The sequence below is a fragment of the Schistocerca nitens genome, chromosome 7, assembly GCF_023898315.1.
Source record: "Schistocerca nitens isolate TAMUIC-IGC-003100 chromosome 7, iqSchNite1.1, whole genome shotgun sequence".
Lineage (NCBI taxonomy): Eukaryota > Metazoa > Arthropoda > Insecta > Orthoptera > Acrididae > Schistocerca > Schistocerca nitens.
In genome coordinates this window covers 387,219,947-387,240,810 of record NC_064620.1, presented here as the reverse complement: position 1 = coordinate 387,240,810, position 20,864 = coordinate 387,219,947, and the positions used below count along the sequence as shown (strand labels likewise).

Sequence of the window (20,864 nt, the reverse complement as noted above, 5' to 3'; positions counted from 1 at the left end):
GACTTCTTCTCCGTCAAATAACGCTAGGTACAAGAATTTTTAGACTCTTTCTACTTATGAAATAAGTAGACATACAAACTTTACTTTTTGTCAACTAACGATGTATTTGACTTCCAGACACAATAAAAATTTCACTTTTCACATGAATATGTAACTTCCTGCAACTCTCTCATACAGTGAGATGTTGGAAATAAATTGAGTTACAGTTAAAAGAAAGTTGGCTTGGAACCATTACCTTTCTTAACATAAATCATAAAATGAGTCTTGCCTCTAACAAGGCTGCTTCAAGAGTCTACAAGAGTACTTTTTCAACTGTTTTTGTTTTAATAACAATAGTCAATGACAGAATAAGCACAGAGCTGCATATAAACTCCAAGGATCTTTCTTACACACTCACTAAAACATCTATGGATTGCCCAACAGGTACTTGTCGGTGCCATCGAATTGCTGCATCTACTTTCTACTGATTTTAAACCTGCAGACACAAACATGTGATGTGCAGTAGGTAGGATTCTACCATCCCAGACTTATGCCCAGAATAGCGTGTGTTCGAGATGGTAGAAGGCTGAATGGTTCTGGAATTTACTCAGAAATTCTTGAATCACTACACAGTCTAACAGTATTATTAATCATGATTCTAACATTTTCTTCATGTTGTTCCTCTATAACTTCACTCATTCCATGGCATTGAAGGCTCTCCTTCATAATGAAATTGACAAAACATTATGAATAACTATGGTTTCTATAGGATGCATCTAGGAAACAGCTAAGTGGAGCAGCATAATATTTCACACATTGTATATTAATGGAGTGGAAAAACACTCCACTGAAAGAGAAAAAGGAGAAATAATGCTATAAAAATATATTTCCTATGATTTTTAGAGTTCTTTTAAGAGCAAGTTAGTGTAACTTGAAGTTAATATTTGACTGACGTACAGATAAAAACAAGCTAATAAAAGTAATACTTTAAGGCAAATTATGTATCAAAAAATAATCATATGGCAACTTACATGACTCTCCTGGCTGATTGTCACTTCTTCAACCTTCGTTTTTACTTGAGGCATCCATGGTGGATCTACCACAGGAAGTGATTCAATACCTATCTTTGGTGATGGTAACGTGAATTCTATTCCAGGGGGAGGAACTTTAAACGTCACATGAGCACCTTCTTCCATTCGTGGCCACACTTGGTATCTCATTTTCCACAGTACCTGAAACCTGAATAAAAATATGTATTTCAGGAAACATGAACTATTTATGACATTTAAATACAGGCAGCTCACATTTCTTTTATTCTTGTTGTTAGGGGATTTAAACTTACAGTTTCTTCAAGAGAAAATCTTTTTTATGCACTGACATTCATCCCTTTACTCACAATTAACCATCAATACCTGATTCACATTATTCTTTGTTAGTCACTTATAATAACTGTGTTCTTTGCAAGAAGAGCTGTGTTGTCATCTACTTTTTAGTTGTGTTTATGTTATCCATATTCTTTTCCTTAAAGAACGGAGCTGCAAATTGTAAAGGAACATCCTCCTCTAGCATACTTTTCCTCAACAGAAGTAGCTGATATCAGAAATATTTTTGAATTTTGAATAGGTCAATAATATCTCAGCTGTTTTTCTAAAAAAGCTCATACGTTTTTTACATGATGTGTTATGTTTCAAGCTAAAATCTGTAAAAAGAAATTACTTTATTTTCTTTCTTACAACTGATATGTACTAGCTCTGAATGTACAGTTAAAATTATTTTTTAAAAAAATATTTGAAATTACAAAATATTTGGCACACTTAAAATTTCTATTATTAATTAAGCAATTTAGTACTGTTTAGTATGTTTATTTCTGTATTCATCTGTAAATTAATAGAAATTCATTTGTCAAGAAAATTTGTAAACCCTTCGGAATATTGTTATTAATGCAGAGTGAGTGGACATGCCACTGATGTGATCGGACATGTTTTTTTTTATTTTGGGAAGAACAATGTGATTTCGGCTTTCTTAATGTGAAAATTCAAAAGACTGTGTGATATCGTAAAATATGAGATAATAAATTATCATGAAAATAAAAAGCTGCACAGGCTTACTTCAAAATTATTTGCATCTGTTGGAACCATGAGAACCTAAAATGTAAAAAATTTCAGCTTCAAGAATCAGTCCCTAGATATGAAGAACTGGAGCCACCTACAAGGAAAGAAGATGAGTAAAAAGTTTATTGTAAATCTTACTCCTCTCATATTTTTGAAAAAGGAGAACTTACAATTGGCAATAGTAGTGACAACAATGAATTGTGGGAGATTACACAGTCCAGCAAAATCTGAAAACACCTGGAAAATTCTGAGTGCTAGCTGGCATGTTTGGTCAATGAACAACATAAGAGTTTGAGTAAAAGGTCAGTTATCCTACCATCGTTATTACTGAACATTCCAATGTACCCAGCAATTCTAAATCACAAAAGAAAGTCTATACTGAATGTAAGAAATATTCACAAGATGAGATATACACCGTCAGAAAAAAATCACAACAGGAAAAAATAACTAATGTCCAATAAGTAAATTTCAGGAATACATCTGTCTAACTACCATATCTAAGAGATTAACATTGCAGGATGAGGGGTAAATGTAAGCGGGAGATAAGCCATTGCAAATATGAAGTGCTGGTACACTAATAACTGATGTAACCACCAAAATGGTGAATGCAAACGTCCATGCATTGTGTTGTACAGCTACTGGATGTTACTTTGTGAAAAGGAGTTCCATGCCTACTGCACTTGTTTGGTCAATATAGAGGTGGTTGTCAGATGGTGTCGCATATGGGGTCAACTGGAGACCGATCTGGCGATAGAGCAGGCGAAGGCAACATAACAACACTCTGTAGAGCAAGCTGGGTTACAACAATGGTATGTGGGTGAGTGTTATCCTGTTGGAAAATGCTATCTGAAATGCAGTTCATGAATGGGAGTACAACACGCTGATGTAGAAATCTGCAGTCACGGTGCATAAGATAACCATGTGAGTGCTCATGTGGTCATAAAAAATTGTACCCCAGACCATAGCTCCAGATGTAGGTCCAATGTATCTAGTACACAGACAGGTCGGTTGCTGGCTGTCAACGCGTCTCCTTCTAAACAACACTTGGTCATCACTGGAACTGAGGCACAGTAAGCTTTCATTAGAAACCACAACAGACCTCCAGTCAGCCCTCCAATGAGCTCAACAACAGACCTCCAGTCAGCCCTCCAATGAGCTCAACTTGACATCAATGAAGTAAATAGCGGTGATTTGGGATCAGTGGAATGCTTGCTGCATGGCATCTGCTTGGAGCTGTCCTTGAGGTGACTGATTTCTAACAGTTCATTGTGTCACCATGATGCCAACTGCTACTCAAATTGCAGATGCAGTATAATGTGCCAGAGCCATATGCTCAACACGACAGTCTTCCCTCTCAGTAATGCAATGTGGCCATCCAGATGCAGGTATTCTTGCAACCGTGCACTCTTGTGACCAGTGCTGCTAGCAATCATGTACACTCTTTGACATAAAACTCGACTAAAGGCAGGTTGCTGCAGAGGCTAAGTCTGTGCTAATTGCCACATGGGACAAATAAACTGACCAACTTGCTAATTCTCTAAGTCCAGCTATCTGCACAATCTGGCAATGCTGTAGACTGTGGCACTTCCTGGAGGAAGTCTTGTCCCATGTTGAGACTGTTTATGCCTGTGGTCTAGCAGTAGCGTGCATTGTTTCTGTCTACAATGTCTGTGGATCGGACCAGCTGGCACAAAAAATATTTATAGCCTCTTCTGTCTGAATGCTGAAGATATGAATGTAATAGTTGTGCAGATTCAATCTATCTCACTTTGTGACACACCGATAACAAAATTTTATCCAGTAACCAATATGCAGCAGATTTCTTGCAGACTGTCCTCCTCTGGATGTCATATGGGACAAAGCACCAGGATCCATTTGCTGGCTACTGGCAGCGGCCGTGGCAACAGCAGCAGTGCTGCACTCCCCTGTTCCTTATTGAAAGTGCCTGCTACTGCCCATCACTTTTGATAATTTAAAACGCTTTATTATTACTAAACGTTGCTCCACAGAAAATTTCTACGATTTCCATTCATGCTCGAAAGCAACAGAGACAGACACCCAGATTAGTAGATGGGTACTGTATTACATTAATTGGAAGGAGCTGAGGGTATGGCCTGAAATTAATATTATAGACTGGGATGAAATTAAACCACCTCACTACATTCTATGAATTTATAAATGCTTCATACCTCATTTATTTTCCTTTCAAAGACAGTTATTTGTGCAACCTTTGGCCAATATTCAGATATTTTCGTCAAACCAGAGTGAGCGTCTGTGGTGTAAAGTGTATTACAGTTTTTGTTTCATTCTTTATGGTAAGTCTATGCGATAAGCTGTGTCAATACCTTGCAAAGCATGCTCTGTAGCAGTGCAGGCCACTGCACGTTTGGAGTTCCATGTATGGATTCATGAAGTATTTAACGTTGATCATAAGTGATAGCTTGATCAGATTTAAACCAGAAAAAGTTATTGTTTTTGAGGTTTCAGAGAACAGAAAGAAATTGCTAATGCCGCAGTCAGAAAATGTCTACAGTTAAATGCTACTGCAAAAATTTAGAAGAGAGGGACTATATTAATGAACCTGTTCACTTCATAAACAACCTCCTGATATGTTAGATCTATATGATGAACAAAGCTCAAATTCGTATCATTGACAGTCAGTTTGAATCTTTTCAGAAACTATTTTACAGCGAAGCACCTTGGCATTTGCAAAGCAGACATCCATGATATTAATATAATTTACTAAGTTGAAATTGTTCAAAGATTTATGTGTAAAGGCATTCTTCAGATATCATGTAAGGAATTTTTACTAGCAGTTTGCAACTCCATTAATTAAAATGTTAAATAAAAGGTTGTGTTCAGCGGCTTTCACCGAGATTGGAACTGCCATCTCTTATAGCACTAGCATCGCATTACATATGGTAACCACTGAGCTAATGACACACTGGCGGCAACGGGTGGACTATAGTCACTGCGATATTGCCTGAGCTTCAAAACACAACATTAAACACACAAACCTGTGTTACTAATGTGAATAACGCTGTTCTTGGAGTCTAGAAATTACATATACTTTCTAAGTGTCTCATCTTACAGTGGATTATATCGTATGAGTCTTCGATGTGAAAAACGAATGCCAAGTGAATTTAGCGAGGTAATGCCGGGCTACACCCAGAAGTAAATCCACTATTACAGAGTTGACAGAAACTTACTACCATGTTGAAAATTCTCAGCTCTCTTACGAGGCACCTCTTTAGCAAAATGCTTGTCATCGTTGTCTGATATGGTTCTTCAGAGGGGAGACGTGTGTGCATGTTTCGTTTTTATGTGGCGTTCTCCCCTGATAGTTTCTGATGTCACCTTGTGGGCTATGTATACATTTGAGGCATTCAATTATCATTCATCCAGAATCATACAAGTTTCAGCTTCTGGCATGTAAGAAGGCTGTTGGTGCCAACTGTATGTCATTTATACATAGGGAAAGCAAAACAGGTGATTCAGTGTTTCTCATTCAGCATAAAACAAGTGAGATAATTTTCCATAACATTCATAATCATCTCAAAATACAAATGAAGTAAAAATACATCAAAAGCTTATTTGAATTGAATATAATGTAAGATATCAAACGCTTTGCTCCTCGATGTCGAATGTGTCCATGTGCAATCTTTTTCCGCATACATATAGAATGTCATGATGACCACGAGAGTGAAGAAATATGTTGGTAGGGATGGAAGAAAGAAGAGATGCAGTCAACAAATATTCAATTCCTCATGGCATTCATTTCATTTGAGATTTAAGAAGAGGTATAGTGGGATATTACTTTCGTTAACACGAAAGATATGCCGCACATATGGATAATGAGGAAGTCTGTGTGTTATATACTAAGTAGCCTGATCATTGTTTCCATAATGTTACCCTCTTGTTTCGCTCCTAAATGATGAACAGATTCCATATGCATCTTTCTGCATGAAAGTAGTTGTTCGAACACTTGTGGCATTGTTTTTTGTTTTTTTTTTGCTTGGAATTCATAAAGCAGGCAGCTGTGTCGCCCCCCCCCCCCCCCTTTCCCTCCCGGATGGTTAGGTGTTCTAGTCCTCCCCCGGGCATGGATGTATGTGTTGGCCTTATAATAAGTTAGTTTAAGTAGTTTCTGCATCTAGGGACTGATAATGCTAGCAGTTTGGTTCCTTAGGCATTAGAACTTAAAAAAGAGCAGTAGCGGAAGAAATTGATAAGATAAAGCTTTTGCAGAAAAACTGGGACTATTGTAAAAAAAACAGCTATAGTTATATAAATTGAGCACTTCACTGCAGCGGTGACTTGTTTGCAAAATAGTAAATAAAGCCCTTACCATAATTGTAACTGACGTATACAGCTCGCAATGTGAAACATGAGAGTACAGCCTTTTGCATGAAGCGACCACTTTGAACTGAAATACGTTTCCTAACTCAAAACCACTCCTTCTGTGGTAATTATTCACAATATCTGATTGAGATAACACGAAAATATTAAATGGATGTAGCAGGTACAACACAGTACTACAGCCGCAAATCACTCTCATACCAACACAGTTGCCAAATAAGGTGTACGATGTTGTGAGTCCTTGACTGTGTTAGTGACAAGAAGATTTCGTTTTCTTAGCAGGAATTCTTCATAAACGGATGCGCATACAATGCAATCCAAATGACAGATATGACGGTATTCCTACATGTCTAAAAGGAGCAGAAAACCTAATTGTTAACCCTTTGAGTAATATTCTCACGTCTGTGTCTCATATCATGGTTAAAGCCCATTTATTACCACTGTTCATGCTTACTGACTATTACCTAAATCATCAAATAACAGTAGGAATGGAGAGAAACACTTTCGGAGTAGACGCCTTGAATATTTGAATTCATTTTCAGATGTAGCAGGTTTTCTTTTTCAATAAAGCTATTTTTTCTTTTTCCAGACAACATTTCTTATCCTTTTTACTTCTGCTGCGGCAGTTATTTCGCTGCCCATATGAGAAACCATGCCTCCAACTACCATCATCTCATTTCCTGACCTAATACCCTCGGGAGGTATTGATTGTATACCTGCAACAATGTTAAAGAAGAGCGCATCAAACCTAATTGAAGTACTCACACACTTATGTGACTGCTCACTTCAGGCAGGCACTTTCCCCGAAGTGTTGAAAAGATCAAAAGTTATTCCTGTATATAAAAAAGGGGATAAAGACAATGTAAATAACTACAGACCCATCACAATTTCCTCCTGCATATCTAAAGTACTGGAAAAAGTTATGTATGACAAACTTATGAAATTTATAAATAAAAACAGCATCCTATGTAATGAACAACGTGGATTCAGAAATAAGAGGTCAACGACAACTGCCGTCTATGAGTGCATCAGTTCCATCTTAAACCTGATGGACAAAAAACAGGAAACAATAGGAGCATTCATTGACTTGTCAAAAGCTTTTGACATGGTTGACCATAAAATTCAGCTATCAAAGCTTGAAAGATATGGTATTCGAGGTCTGTCCAACAAGTGGATCAGTTCCTTCCTGACTAATCGTAAGCAGGCAGTGTGCATCAAGCACACAAATATTGAACTAAAAACTGTATCTAATCACTTATCTGACTATAAACAAATTAAATGTGGTGTACCCCAAGGATCAGTAATGGGACCCCTTCTGTTTCTTCTGTACATACATGATCTAAGCTTAAATGTTGATGCACACAGTTGCAGATGACACCACGATTCTACTAAAAGGAGACGACGATGAACAGTTACAGCAGACAGTAAATGCGGTCACGAAACAACTTAGCAGCTGGGCACAGAGTAATCAGCTTGTAATAAGCAGTAAGAAAACCATTGCTCTAAAATTCCACAATGTTCCTAGCAAGGACATGTTCATCCCATCAGTCTCTATCAATGACGAACCAGTTGGTAACAATACTGAAACCAAATTCCTAGGACTCTGGCTGAAGAGTAACATCAGATGGCATAAGCATATTCAATATCTCAATGCAGAACTGACCAAAACATGTTACCTTCTTTGTTCATTAAAATCATGCTGTAGTGAGAAAACAGTATTGAATGCATATCATGCGTACTTTCATTCTCGTCTTAGATATGGGGTCGCCTTCTGGGGAAACTCTAAAACAGCTAATAGCACTTTTAAACTACAAAAATGGGGCATTAGAATCTTGTTTGGGTGCAAGCCTAGAGACTCTTGTAAACCCCTGTTTAAGAAATCTGGTATTCCTCCATTACCATGTGTATACATTATGGAACCCCTTTTGTTCTTTAAATTAAATGTGATAGGTAAGGACTGGAGACTGCGAAAAAACTGTGATATACATGATCACTTTACCAGACAAAACAGAAACTTACATACGACTCAAATCAGCACAGCACTGAGCCAAAAAGTTACTGTTCACATGGGGGTTATGCTTTATAACAAACTTCCTGAAAACATAAAAGCTATCACAGAGGTCAATACATTTGGAAAATCTCTAGTCATATTTACAGCATCACTGCTTTTACTCCATTTAAGAATATTTAAATTTATGAAATGTGATATAAAAATACTTACGTGTAAAGTGTATTATTGCAACCTTAAATATGTATGCCTTGAAATGACTTTCAGCCTGTATATTTATAACTTGACTTGTCCAATGTCTTACGCTTAAGCTGCTATGTAGACAACAGGACCAATAAAAAATACAATACAATACAATGCATAGCCTTCCTTAATTTTACTACTGCTCATTACCCCTTTATTAAAGGCTATACACTAAGGAAAGAAAAATAACATCTACCTGTAATGTTTGCCTTGATGCAATCAGGATATTGTGCTTATAAAAAGTGCTCAGAACTGCTGAATGAGCCTTTCAATTTGCAGCACACTCCAGACTGAATGAAAGAAAATAATATTAAGAGGAGCAAGTCGATCATAGTGAGTGTGGGGAGGGTTTGATATAGTGCTGTGAAGTTGGACCAGTTTCCGTTGAATTTAGTTCCTGATAGACCAAAATGTGATCTTGATACAAAAGCATCACTGTACTTATATTGGTAACTACTTCCAATGTGTAACTGATAGAATATCTGGTCATGTTAGGTAGCATTTCACTTGCAGCCATCAGTAGTTTTAATTTCAGCCCATTCCCTGATGACGCACTGAAATGTTTTCGAACTTTTCTCATTGTTTCCTACCTCAGAGATTTCCTTAAGCGTTATATCATGTGTTAGTCACACCGTAAGTTAGACTAAAGGTTGTTAAGTTTCCAGGCACTTGGATTTTTTCTGTTGCTTCCACATTGTGATGACTTCATTGAAATTCTTTATAACTCAATATGTGTCCTAAGTACTCCACTTGCTCTTGGAAGAATTCACACTTTTGTAGATTGCATTTTACTCCAGTTTGCTGAAGTGTCTGAACCAGAGGATGTAAGTTTGCAAGCTGTTGTCCTCTTGTAGTGTCACTTACTAACATATCATCCAAGTAATTGACTATGTTTGGAATGTTTTGAATCAGATGCTCCAAAAAATGTTGGAAAATTGTTAGTACACTAAGAGTTCCAAAAGGCAATATCTGTTGTATCTGTGCAATCACATCAAGCTAGCAGCCAGAACTGTGAAAGTCTAGCGAGGCATACAGGAAATTCGCTCAACTTGCCTAGACTATATGACATATGAATCCAGAAACCTGTTAATGTTGAACCACTTTATACACAGAATGGTATTATTTTATACTTGGCATCAGAAAATTTAAGACTTTCTCAAGTCATTAGTGAGTCAGTGCAAGTATTCAATTACTTCTGTCTTCCAGTTTTATGTATTTCTCTTTATTTTACACTGTAATTACAAAATGGGTATTTAAATAGGGTGAGTGGCAAATGACAGTGTACTACAGCATACTTTTTGCAAGTATAGATGAAAATTATAGTTAATATCACTTGTCAGAAAATGCTGTAAAGAGTCTAAATTACAGCAGGTTTGCTGTGGTGCTTGAGGCCTTCAGTTTTATTACAGACAACACAGTGGAGGATGGTAGCAAATTAGGAGAGGTTATTGTAATTGTTTATCAACCCCACAAATTGAAGTGTCTCTGAAAATCGGGTACTCTCTAGACATGAGTATGTCTGAAACATATTGCTTATACTGAAAACAGCTTTCAGAAACTGGGAGTGTTGCACTGACTCCTGGGTAATGGTCACTGAGAATAGTTGTTGCCACAAATCTGTCATATTAGAAAAATTTGATCTGATGTTACTAATATAAGTAATTCTGTATTGTTTAATAACATGATAATTACAAAATGTATTTACACTTAATATCATTTTAGTAGTTTATTTGTGAATTTCACTACACTTACAGAAGCAACTCCTCAACTGGATTCACAAGACTCAGTAAACCCAGTTCCAGACAGTCCAGAACAGAACAATCTAAGGCTGTCAACAGACACTGACCACAGAACCTCCACATTAGCAGCCAATCCAGTGACCACTAGCTCACAGATGAGGTATGTATTTCCAAAAGTATTTTGACATCTAGTGATGCTCTGAGTCTTAATTTCTTCATGGTTTAATGTTCATTAAGATAAACATGAAAATAATAACAGAACAACATGAAAAATGACTTTAAAAAATCAAAACAAAGTGTTGACTTAAGTGAATGATAAGATTTAGAAACCCTACAATATTCTTTTCTATCTCATAGTTCAGAGCTATGCCTATATCTAAGTTGAAATGTCATTCACTAACATATCAGTTACCTATTTTGCGCATATCAGTTCTCTCATACATAAGTAAATGTATTTTCGTTTTTCTTGCATATTTCACATCCTTGAAGATCATTTCCCTATGGGTATGCACAATGAACAGCATATATAATCTAATCTCACATGAATTGTTATTTTTAAAATGATTTTTTCCAACATAGCATGCTGATGAACACTCATGGTCTCAGCTGAACTAACCTCAGTATTGCATTGATACGAACAGCAGGTGTCTGATTCTGGAGGCCATTGTGCATTATATCTGTTGCTTGTGTTGGTGCTCGCACAGCACCAAGAATAAAGAGTGAAGCTGCTACAGCAGCAACTTCTTGGCTGTGCTCCAGTAGGAGTTCCCATGCTACAGGCAGCATATTCACAAAGTGCTCCTCAGAAAGTACTACAGCACCTTTTACTAGTACTGCTAGTGGAGCATGGAAAACTTCACGCACCTGAAACATTATTTTTATTTGAACTTTTATGTGAAATGGAATAAAGTAAGGTGTATGAATTTAATGATATTAAATAAAGTTATGACTATACCAGGCACTAGATCAATGATTACACAGGGTGCTCCTAAGGACAATTTTGTAATTGCTTATAAATTTATTGTGATGAATCACACAGCTGCTTCTGGTATCATTAAAAATTTTGACACATGTTGTGGAACAGTAATTCAATACTCAATAAGTGCTGGTGTCAACTGTTCATCTGGATTCTTTTACCAGTGATGAATATGTAGATCATAACTTTTTTATACCAGAACTGAGGAAGTACTGCAGAATTTTTTACTCTTAGCAGTAGAGATTTTCATTAGCCATGAAATTTTAAGAAAGTAATTAGTTTTTTCATGGGGATTTGCTGTTCAGTGTGTCATAACAAATCCTCAAGATAAACAATAGAAAATCTAGGATGGAATGGACGGAGAGTTGCTACTCGCCAGATGCTGGGTCGCAGATAGGCACAACAAAAAGACTGTCACAAATAAAGTTTTCAGACATTGAAGGCCTTAGTCAACAATAGATGTGGACACACTCACTCACTCACACACATACACACACACACACACACACACACACACACACACACACACACAAAAGGGCGCACGTGCGTGAATGAACGCAAGTCACACATACGACTGCAGTCTCAGGCAACTGAAACCACACTGAGAGCAGCAGCACCAGAGCATGATGGGAGATGTGACTGGGAGGGGGTAAGAAGGAGGCTGGGGTGGGGAGTGGGAGGGATAGTATGGTGGGGCTGGTGGGCAGTTAAGTACTGCAGGTTAGATGGTGGACAGGGGAGAGGTGGGGGGGAAATAGGAAGTAGTGGAAAAGAAGAGAAGTAAAAAGACTGAGTGTGATGGTGGAATGACAGCTGTGCAGCACTGGAATGGGAACAGGGAAGGCACTGGATCGGTGAGGATAGCGACTAAAGAAGGTTGAGGCCAGAAGGGTTACGGGAATGTAGGATGAATTGCAGGGAAAGTTCCCACCTGTGCACTTCAGAAAAGCTGGTGTTGGTGGGAAGGATCCATATGGCTCAGGCTGTGAAGCAGTCATTGAAATGAAGGATGTCATGTTTGGCAGCATGCTCAGCAATGAGGTGGTCCACTTCTTTCGTGGCCACAGTTTGTCGGTGGCCATTCATGCAGTCAGACAGCTTGTTGGTTGTCATGCACACATAGAATGCAGCACAGTAGTTGCAGCTTAGCTTGTAGACTGGTTTGACAGGTAGCCCTGCCTTTGGTGTGATAGGTGATGTTCATTTCCTTTTCATAATATTGTTACAAATCCTCAAGATATCAATAAAAATTAGATGACAACACAGAGCAAGTGAGGGTAATAGTTTTATAAAACCAGGGTGTATAAGCAGACAAGGAAAAAAATTCCTAGATTTTTCCTGCTTAAAAATACACTTTCTCCTGGACGAAGACACACTTTTTCAGTGTTATTAAAATACAGCATATTTTCCCTCGGAACTGTAAAACTTATCAATCCTTTGAATGGTTATGTTCTTATACATGGGCGTAGAATTTCCCAGCACTTTAGTAAACGAAAGTCAGGGATGGAAACTCCTTCTGGAAAGATTTTTGATGTGCAGCAACATGTACACTCCATATTTTTGTATTATGAAAGTATAAATTCGAATTCCACCAAACACCGCATGTTACTTTCTGAACCACTGTAATCTGTAATCGAGATTGCGACGCACTTTTGTAAGCCAGTCATAGCTCATGTCACGTGATCCGACCAGCCGATGACAGCGGGTATTCACACCACAGGACATGTGATGTAGTCAGCTAATAGCAACATCACTGTTAAGTAGCACGGATACACATACAGGAAAGTTAATGTTTTAAATGAATATACATAGTGTTGATACAAGAAAAGCAAAGCTTTCACATATTATATTGGTCTCTAAGGTTAATAAGCTTCAAGAGAAGCTAAGCTTTCACATATAATGTTGATATTTTTTGCACATGTTACACTTTAGGATATATCACGCAAATGTGTGAGTAAAATTTTTAGCCGAGTCCAGTGACTTGTCCTCAAAGTTTTCCACAAATAAATTAGCTACTGCAGAGGAGAGAGAGCTTCCCAGAGCACTACTTCAATTTGCTCATAATAACAACATGAATGTCTGATCTTCTGGGCTCAAAATACTTCTACATGGCTCATCATCAAAAGCTCTGTGATTTACAAAATTCATCGTACATTCTTGCACATAGTTCAATTCGCATAAAAGGAAATTTGCTTTGAAACTAACGCCTTTCAAACCACCATTCGCATTATTTTCCCGTGGCCTGTTAGAAATAGGTTCGTTTCAGTAGTCGTCAGAGCGTGCCAGATAACAGGCACCACCGTGCTTTGGCAGCTGCTATGACACAGGAAGCCCATATCTTCATACGTGTAAAACATTAAAAGATCTTACATTATGTCATAAAAGAAAAAATACATCGGAGGATACTCCAAGAGCATTGGAATTTCATGAACCATACTAAAATGGCACATTTAAGGTGCATACTTAAAGAGTACATTCGTCTGTCCAGATTGCCAATGAAGTAGGCCTCAACTTGATATTAAGCTTTTCACAGTGGGTTCTGGGATGTATATTTTCTTGGAGTACCAATAATGTATTAACTCATTTTTTATTCTTTCTTATGGCATAATGCCACACATGCTAGAAGATGAAAACGTACACTTGAAATGCAGCGAGCAGTTGAAATTAGCCAATAGTGTGGAACTAAACACTTTGTTTCAAACACATTGACTGCCTCAGCATAAAAGATTGATAAAAACCAAATTTATTTAGCAAACTGTCAAAAATAACTTCATTGTTCTGAAAGGCAATTGAAGCATGGCTGTCAGAAAAGTGGGATAAAATCTGAAACTAATAACATATATTAGCCTTCTGTAATTATGTGAATGTATTTTAATTCACTTGACAACTCCCGGCCTTAGAAATCCATTTTCTTTTCATTTGACGTGAGAGCAGTAAACGAAGAGGAAACACCAAAATCACTAAATGTAAACACAGGTCATGTGGAGACTACACACTTGCTCACTATAACTCAGACTGCTCTGCACATCAGCCTCGGATCTACGATATTTCCGAACCGGGGCAATATTAAGATTGTAACCCCCCCCCCCCCCCTCCTTCAGCACTCCCTCTGCCCAGTCCCCTCCCTCGAGCATTTGAGATACGACGTCAAAAATTTAAATTTTCAAAAATATGTTCATTTTGTAGCGCACAGCTTTCTGAAGAGTCTGATACATAAAACGTACATGTTCGAGGAAATGTAAGACCTGTTATTTGGTCTTAAGTGTGCCAGAGTGCAGTGCCACCCCTCTGCACACAGCACTCTTCTATCGCATGTCACTGTGTTTCGCTCCATGGAATTGAAACGTGTATATTTTGTATTGGATGCTATCAAACTATATTCAGCACAGTGGAAATTATAATGTCCTGTGGTGCCTCTCCTGCTTACAGTCGACTAGTTTGACATTCTGCCCCTCTTTTAAAATATCTTGCATTTAATAGTGGATGGGATTATTTGTAATCGGGAGAACAAGAACTCTTCAGAAAATTTGCACTCTTTATTGCCTGTTAGCTAATAACTTTCTGTTTTGGGTGAAATAAAATTAAATAAAAGGATACATAAAACCAGTAAAGACAAGAGACAAGCAATACACTACACATTTTTTCAATCCTTAGCTCCTAGAATTGTTTTCTCTCTAATCCTGCTACAACTTTACATGGCGTGCTTTCCTTTCTGCGAAAGAATCAGTTACCTCATCAAAGTTTGTCGAATGTTTTGCTATATGAAAAATCGAAATATTGTTATCTAATACTGCGGAAGCTGTTAATACAAATAGTACCCAAGACTGGTGTGGTTTCTTCATGTGATTATGTCTATTTGTCACTGTCTGCTAGGTAGAACAAAATAGGCCTTTCTAACACAGCAGAAATTATAACACACACCAAATAAACAAGACTGTTTCGGCACAAATGGTCATTTTTATAATACAACAGAATATAATTCACGAAGACCAACATAAAATGCCTATTAGGCCTATTACAAGCAAAAAGCTTTATGTTAGAAAACATGTTCACATTTCATTCATACGCTCCAGTTTCTCAAGCATGAGATCTAAAAGTAATAGTACAAGATTTTTATATAAATTTGGAATCGTCATATTCTTCCCTAATTTGTAAGATGTCCCCATTTCTTCTCCTTCTTCGTTCTAACAAATAATTTTATCATGACTAATTCTGGAACTATTCCTGCCTCTGTCAAAACTTATTCGCCAGTTAACTTCACTAACCCAGCCAGAATCACCGGTTTAGTTATCACTGATTATTATCTGGTTAGGCATTGTTATGTTTGTACAAACCATTTTCCACGCTACTTCCAGAATAGAACTTAAGCGGCTGCTAGACGGGGTCCGTACAACTAGCCCTTACTAGTGTAGCGATCTGGCCAAAAATTTTCTGACAAAATTTCATTTTCCTGGGTACACCGAGAAGATAGTACGTAATCTTTCTTACCGGTTATTCCTGTTAGTCATTTATTTCCACTCTGGTAGTCTGAATCTATGAATTTCCCTAGTAATTATAACAATGTTGATCGTTCGCAAACCCAAACAACAACATAATCAGACAGAAATTGGTGTTCACTCGTTCGGCTTTACTCTGCTCAGATTATATACCCTGGTCCCCTTTTGCTGCAGGAAACTTTATTTCTAGATGCAGCGAGGACTCCGCTGACAGAGACATTATGCACACTATGCACGCATTCAAAAATGGACTTACAATTTTTTTTTAACCATGGGACCAAACTGCTGATGTCATCAGTCTCTAGGCTTACCTAGTACTTAACGTAACTTAAACTAACTTACGCTAAGGACAACACATACACCCAAGCCCGAGGGAGAATCAAACCTCAGACGGAAGGAGCCGCGTGAACTGTGACAAGTCGCCTCAGACCGCACGGCTACCCCGCATGGCTTATGATTCATTCAGAAATCAACTTACAGAGTCTGTTCAAAAACCAACAGGGATGTACATCAAAATCATATGAGTAATCGACAGACCAACGTGCACTTGATGCTAGGCATTTTGTGAAACAATGTTTTTTCTCCTCAAGAATATGAATTGGCGGCCGCCTCTCCCTCATAGATCTGGGCCCACTGCGCATGCGTGAATCTGGCAGCTTGGGTGCGGCAGTAAAATTTTTCCGGTTGCACCTAGCTGCTTGCTGTGACTGCTTACACAGCCAACAGCCACATTTATGTACCCAGAAATGGGAGAAGGTACCACTCATATGTCACTCAACTCCACATGCACATAAGCCCGCTCATAACTGCTAAAATGAATCTAATGTAAACAGTTGTGACGCCACACTCATCAGAGGCAATTTGTTGTTATGAGGAATTGCATAGTCTTCCTAAAGCCTTTGACACATTTTGCTGTTGGCAAAAACTTGTATGAGCACTGTGTTTTGTTGTTGTATATGGCACATTTCCTTTGCAATTTATGTTTTATTTTCCTTTTTTTTCTTGTTCATGTTTTATTATTGCACTATTATTCTGCAGTAGCAGGATACAGTAATATCCTTTGTTAGAGTATCTATTCTTACCAGTCAGAATCACAAAAATTTAACTGCAAACTAAAACAACGAAAAATACCTGGAATTCTAAAAAATTCCTGGGTTTTCCCCTGTTTTCTCCCAGATGAAAAAATTCCCAGGTTTTTCCTGGATCTCCTGGCTGTGCTGGGTTGTATACACCCTGAAAACTGATTTGACATACATATTTATTCAGCTGGTCATTGCATGAGTAATTTTTTGGCATGCAAGAGAACAGTGTGAGAAGTTCTTGGCCTCACAGATAAAGACTGTGTTTTAGATAAACAAAGGCTCTTCTTATTTATATGTCTTCATCTACATCCACATATTTTATCCAATGTTTTTACAATTATTGGATTCCATTCCTGAATGTAATCATCAAAGATCTGCAAATTACTCAAATACAACTTTCATAAATTCTTCAATGGACATGAAACATTTTGCCGCCACAAATTTCTTAAGATGCTGGAATGTGTGGAATCTGGAAGGTAACAAATCTGTAGAATAGTTTGGACATTCTAAAAAAAAAACTGCTCTTCACTATCTCAGTTTCCTACTGCTAAAGCATCTTTGTGTCCAAGTCTTCTGAAGGAATACGTTTCTCTTCTTTCACAAACTCAGTCTTCTTCTCAAACATTTTTTCATCCAGCCTGTTCAGAAGATGTCTGTGAAATTTTCCAGTTAATGTTTTATCTTTTGTACTCTTTTATTGCATTCAAGAAAACAAAGCTGAAACTGACCTCATCTTATACTTTTTGTTTCCTGTTTTATTTCCCATAAATGTTGAGACAATAGTTAATCATGGTGTACTTCTCCACAATGAAAAATCACAACTTCAAAATGTTCTTTTTGAAAATATTTAATACAGTACACATCATGCACAAAGTGTATGCATACTTTGGTAAAATAAGGACAAGGCAATGACTCATCTATAGCAGATTGATGCAAGGAGAAGAGAGAGACATAACAGGGAATGATTCACACTAGATTTCAAGCTCTTGCTCTTTTTATAGTAAAAACACACACAAGTACACACAGACAAACACACACACACACACACACACACTCTCTCTCTCTCTCTCTCTCTCTCCTGCGGCAACAGAAAGACAATGAGAGTTAAAGACAATTTTTTCCTACTAAAACAGCACAATGATTGAGTTACCCTGAGTTATATTATCAAGAAACTGTAACAAAAACACAAAAATAAAAAAAACCTCACTAACTCAGAACTATTTTCATTAAATTACATGAAGGTATTACCTGTTGCTTAATATATTTGAGAACAGGTGGTGGTTCCTTCATTTTCTCCTCAGATTTATGATCTTTTTTCTTTGCCTTTGGTGACTGGAAATTAGTCTTCTCAAATTTTTCTGCTTTTTCTCCTTCCTGGTCTATCGTATCACGTGAAGATTCTTGATGGCTTGCACTGAGTTTACTTGTTGCACAACCTTCACCCAATCGATCAATTCTGTCCACAATAAGTTAGCTTCATCAAAAAATGCAGAAATGGTAGTAACAATGCTGGGTAATAAATTTCTGAATACTTGTTGAGTGATGTGTAGACATTTTTACAGTCAAAATAAATAAATGTAACTGCAAGAGCAATAAGGTAATCTGATATGTCATTTTTCCAAATTAGGTCTCAAATACATGATAAAAGTTGATTGAGGCAAAATAAATATCAGAAACTGTGAAGTAAATGGGAAAGACTAGAAAATAAATTTATAATTACACTGGCTGGCACAAAAAATGTAACATGTAATAAACTATGTGTAATTATCTATTTAATCAAAAGTGTAGCAGTTTACCCTATAGTTTTAGATGAGGTATTTTAATAGAATCGCCTTTCAAGCAAACAATGAAGTGCCATTTGTTTAGTGCACTAGTCTTAATTATTTTTTCCTGCAAACCATGAAAAATGCATCAGTGGATGTAAAGCAATCATGTTTCCCAGTCTTGTGGTATTTATTGTTGTATCTTTTATTGTTCCACTTTCAATTACATCTGCTTACAGGAACTTTCTGTGATTATTTTAATATGTTCTCTGGAGTAAGCATGCTGTTAAGCCTTGAAAATGCAGCAAAAACTGTTGCTTTGGTGCAAGATGGTCACAGCATACACCACATTGCAGAAGCATTGAGAACCACACCTTCCATGACTTCCAGAACTGCAAGAAGGTACAGGGAAATTGGAAGCTATGCAAGAAAACCATAATCAGGTCCAAGAAAAGTAACATTTGCAAAAGACAATCATTTCACATAACTACATGTTCTCCAACACCGCCACATCACTGGCAATGAAGCATGATATCGACTCCACCAAGTATTGAGAGGTCAATGTTTGTGAGAGAAATGTCCAGAGAAGACTGGAAGAAGCCAATCTTTAAATTAGACTTGCTACAGGCTCAGAACCCACCAGAGAGCATCACACAGCTTGGCTACATTTCAGAAGCGAATATTGGGGTTGTTAAATACAAGAATGGAAGTAAATGTTGACCATAATTTGAGTCATGATTTGGTCTGTGATCAACTGATGATAGAAACATGGTCTGAACAAGGTCTGAGGTCCGCACATTCTCATCTAGGATGCATTTTCAAGGTGGTTCTTGGATGGTGCAGGCAGTTCTGTGCAGGAAATCATTTTGGATTATGTTGTACCTTTCACTCCATTTATTGATTACAGTTGCACAAATGCGACAAGAATTCTTGAAGCCCTAATTGGGTGTTTATTGAGCATATATGGGACCAGTTGGGGAGAAGGACCCATCAACATGACACAGAGACCCTAGAGGACCTCCTAAACTGAAACGGAGGTGTATTACCTTCATGAGCTTCTTCAGAATCTGCTTGAAGTGTGAATTCATTTGGGTTACTTTCATATCTATAGCTTAATTTATTTACAATCATCTTTTTTCCATTATAAGACCCTTAGATGGGGCCTTACCATAACATTTTAACAAAAATAATAATTTAGTGTCATAAAAATGACTGAATTTAAAATAAAAAACTTAAAATAGTGTTTGTAAAGGAATTGAGTTATAGCATTTTTCATGCCAGGTAAATGTAGACAAGAAGACAACCATAATGACAATTCCATAGAAGATTCTCAATAGTAACAGGAGCAGAGTGACTGGACATGGGAGCAGAGCATGGATGTGAAATGTGAGACATGTCATTAGAAATAAATGGAGAATCATAAAGAGGATTTGTCAGTAAATGTAGGCTTTGTGATAATGGGAGTACGTAGCCTAACAAATCAAGTTGATAGCTTTAATCCTCAGTTGCTGAAAATTACATTATTAATGACAGCAAGTATTACTAGATAAGTTTATAAACAAAAATATATAGAGGACAATTAAACTGATATCACGGAAAGGTGGGGCATAAATCATGGAACATCCTTGCATTCTTGTAGATTGGAGGTGTACAGTAGTGATACTGGATATTCCTGGGGGGTTACAAACTCACAAATTAGCAAAGAAAAACACATCCTCTAGTGAGGGTGCTGAGTAACAGATACACATGTAAACAATAGAGGTTGATACCTCCATTACCATTATATGTTACCAAAACAGCAGCACACAAACTGATCCCAGGCTCTGAGATCCAGAAGCATTCAGACCTAGACTTAGACTACTGTAAATTTGGCACTGCTAAGAGTTAGCACTGTTGACTAGATCTCAACAAACATTCTGAGCCTCGAAGCCTAGTGTACCATGGGTAAGGTTGTGGGAGGACCTTTGTCATTTGCAATTTTGTGGGATGTCTGTTTTCCGGTTCATGTGAAAGTGCAAGTCTTGGCCTAAATGTGTGCCCACAAAATCTGTATAAAGTTTGGCTAAATTTACAATAACATGGACCTTAGAAAACCAGTTGGTTCTGCT

The 20,864-nt window shown here is 37.4% G+C and overlaps 1 protein-coding gene across 1 annotated transcript in view; it reads right to left on the bottom strand.

Annotated features, from left to right (window-relative positions):
* Window positions 1-20,864, bottom strand: part of LOC126194994 (protein unc-80 homolog) — a 1,036,886-nt gene that overhangs the window by 391,070 nt on the left and 624,952 nt on the right. Inside the window, exons 36-38 of the mRNA XM_049933411.1 lie at window positions 18,242-18,449; window positions 11,056-11,303; window positions 1,011-1,218 (exon numbers count right to left, since the gene is read on the bottom strand). Of these exons, the coding sequence (XP_049789368.1) occupies window positions 1,011-1,218; window positions 11,056-11,303; window positions 18,242-18,449 (664 nt within the window). The remainder of the gene's footprint in view (window positions 1-1,010; window positions 1,219-11,055; window positions 11,304-18,241; window positions 18,450-20,864) is intronic.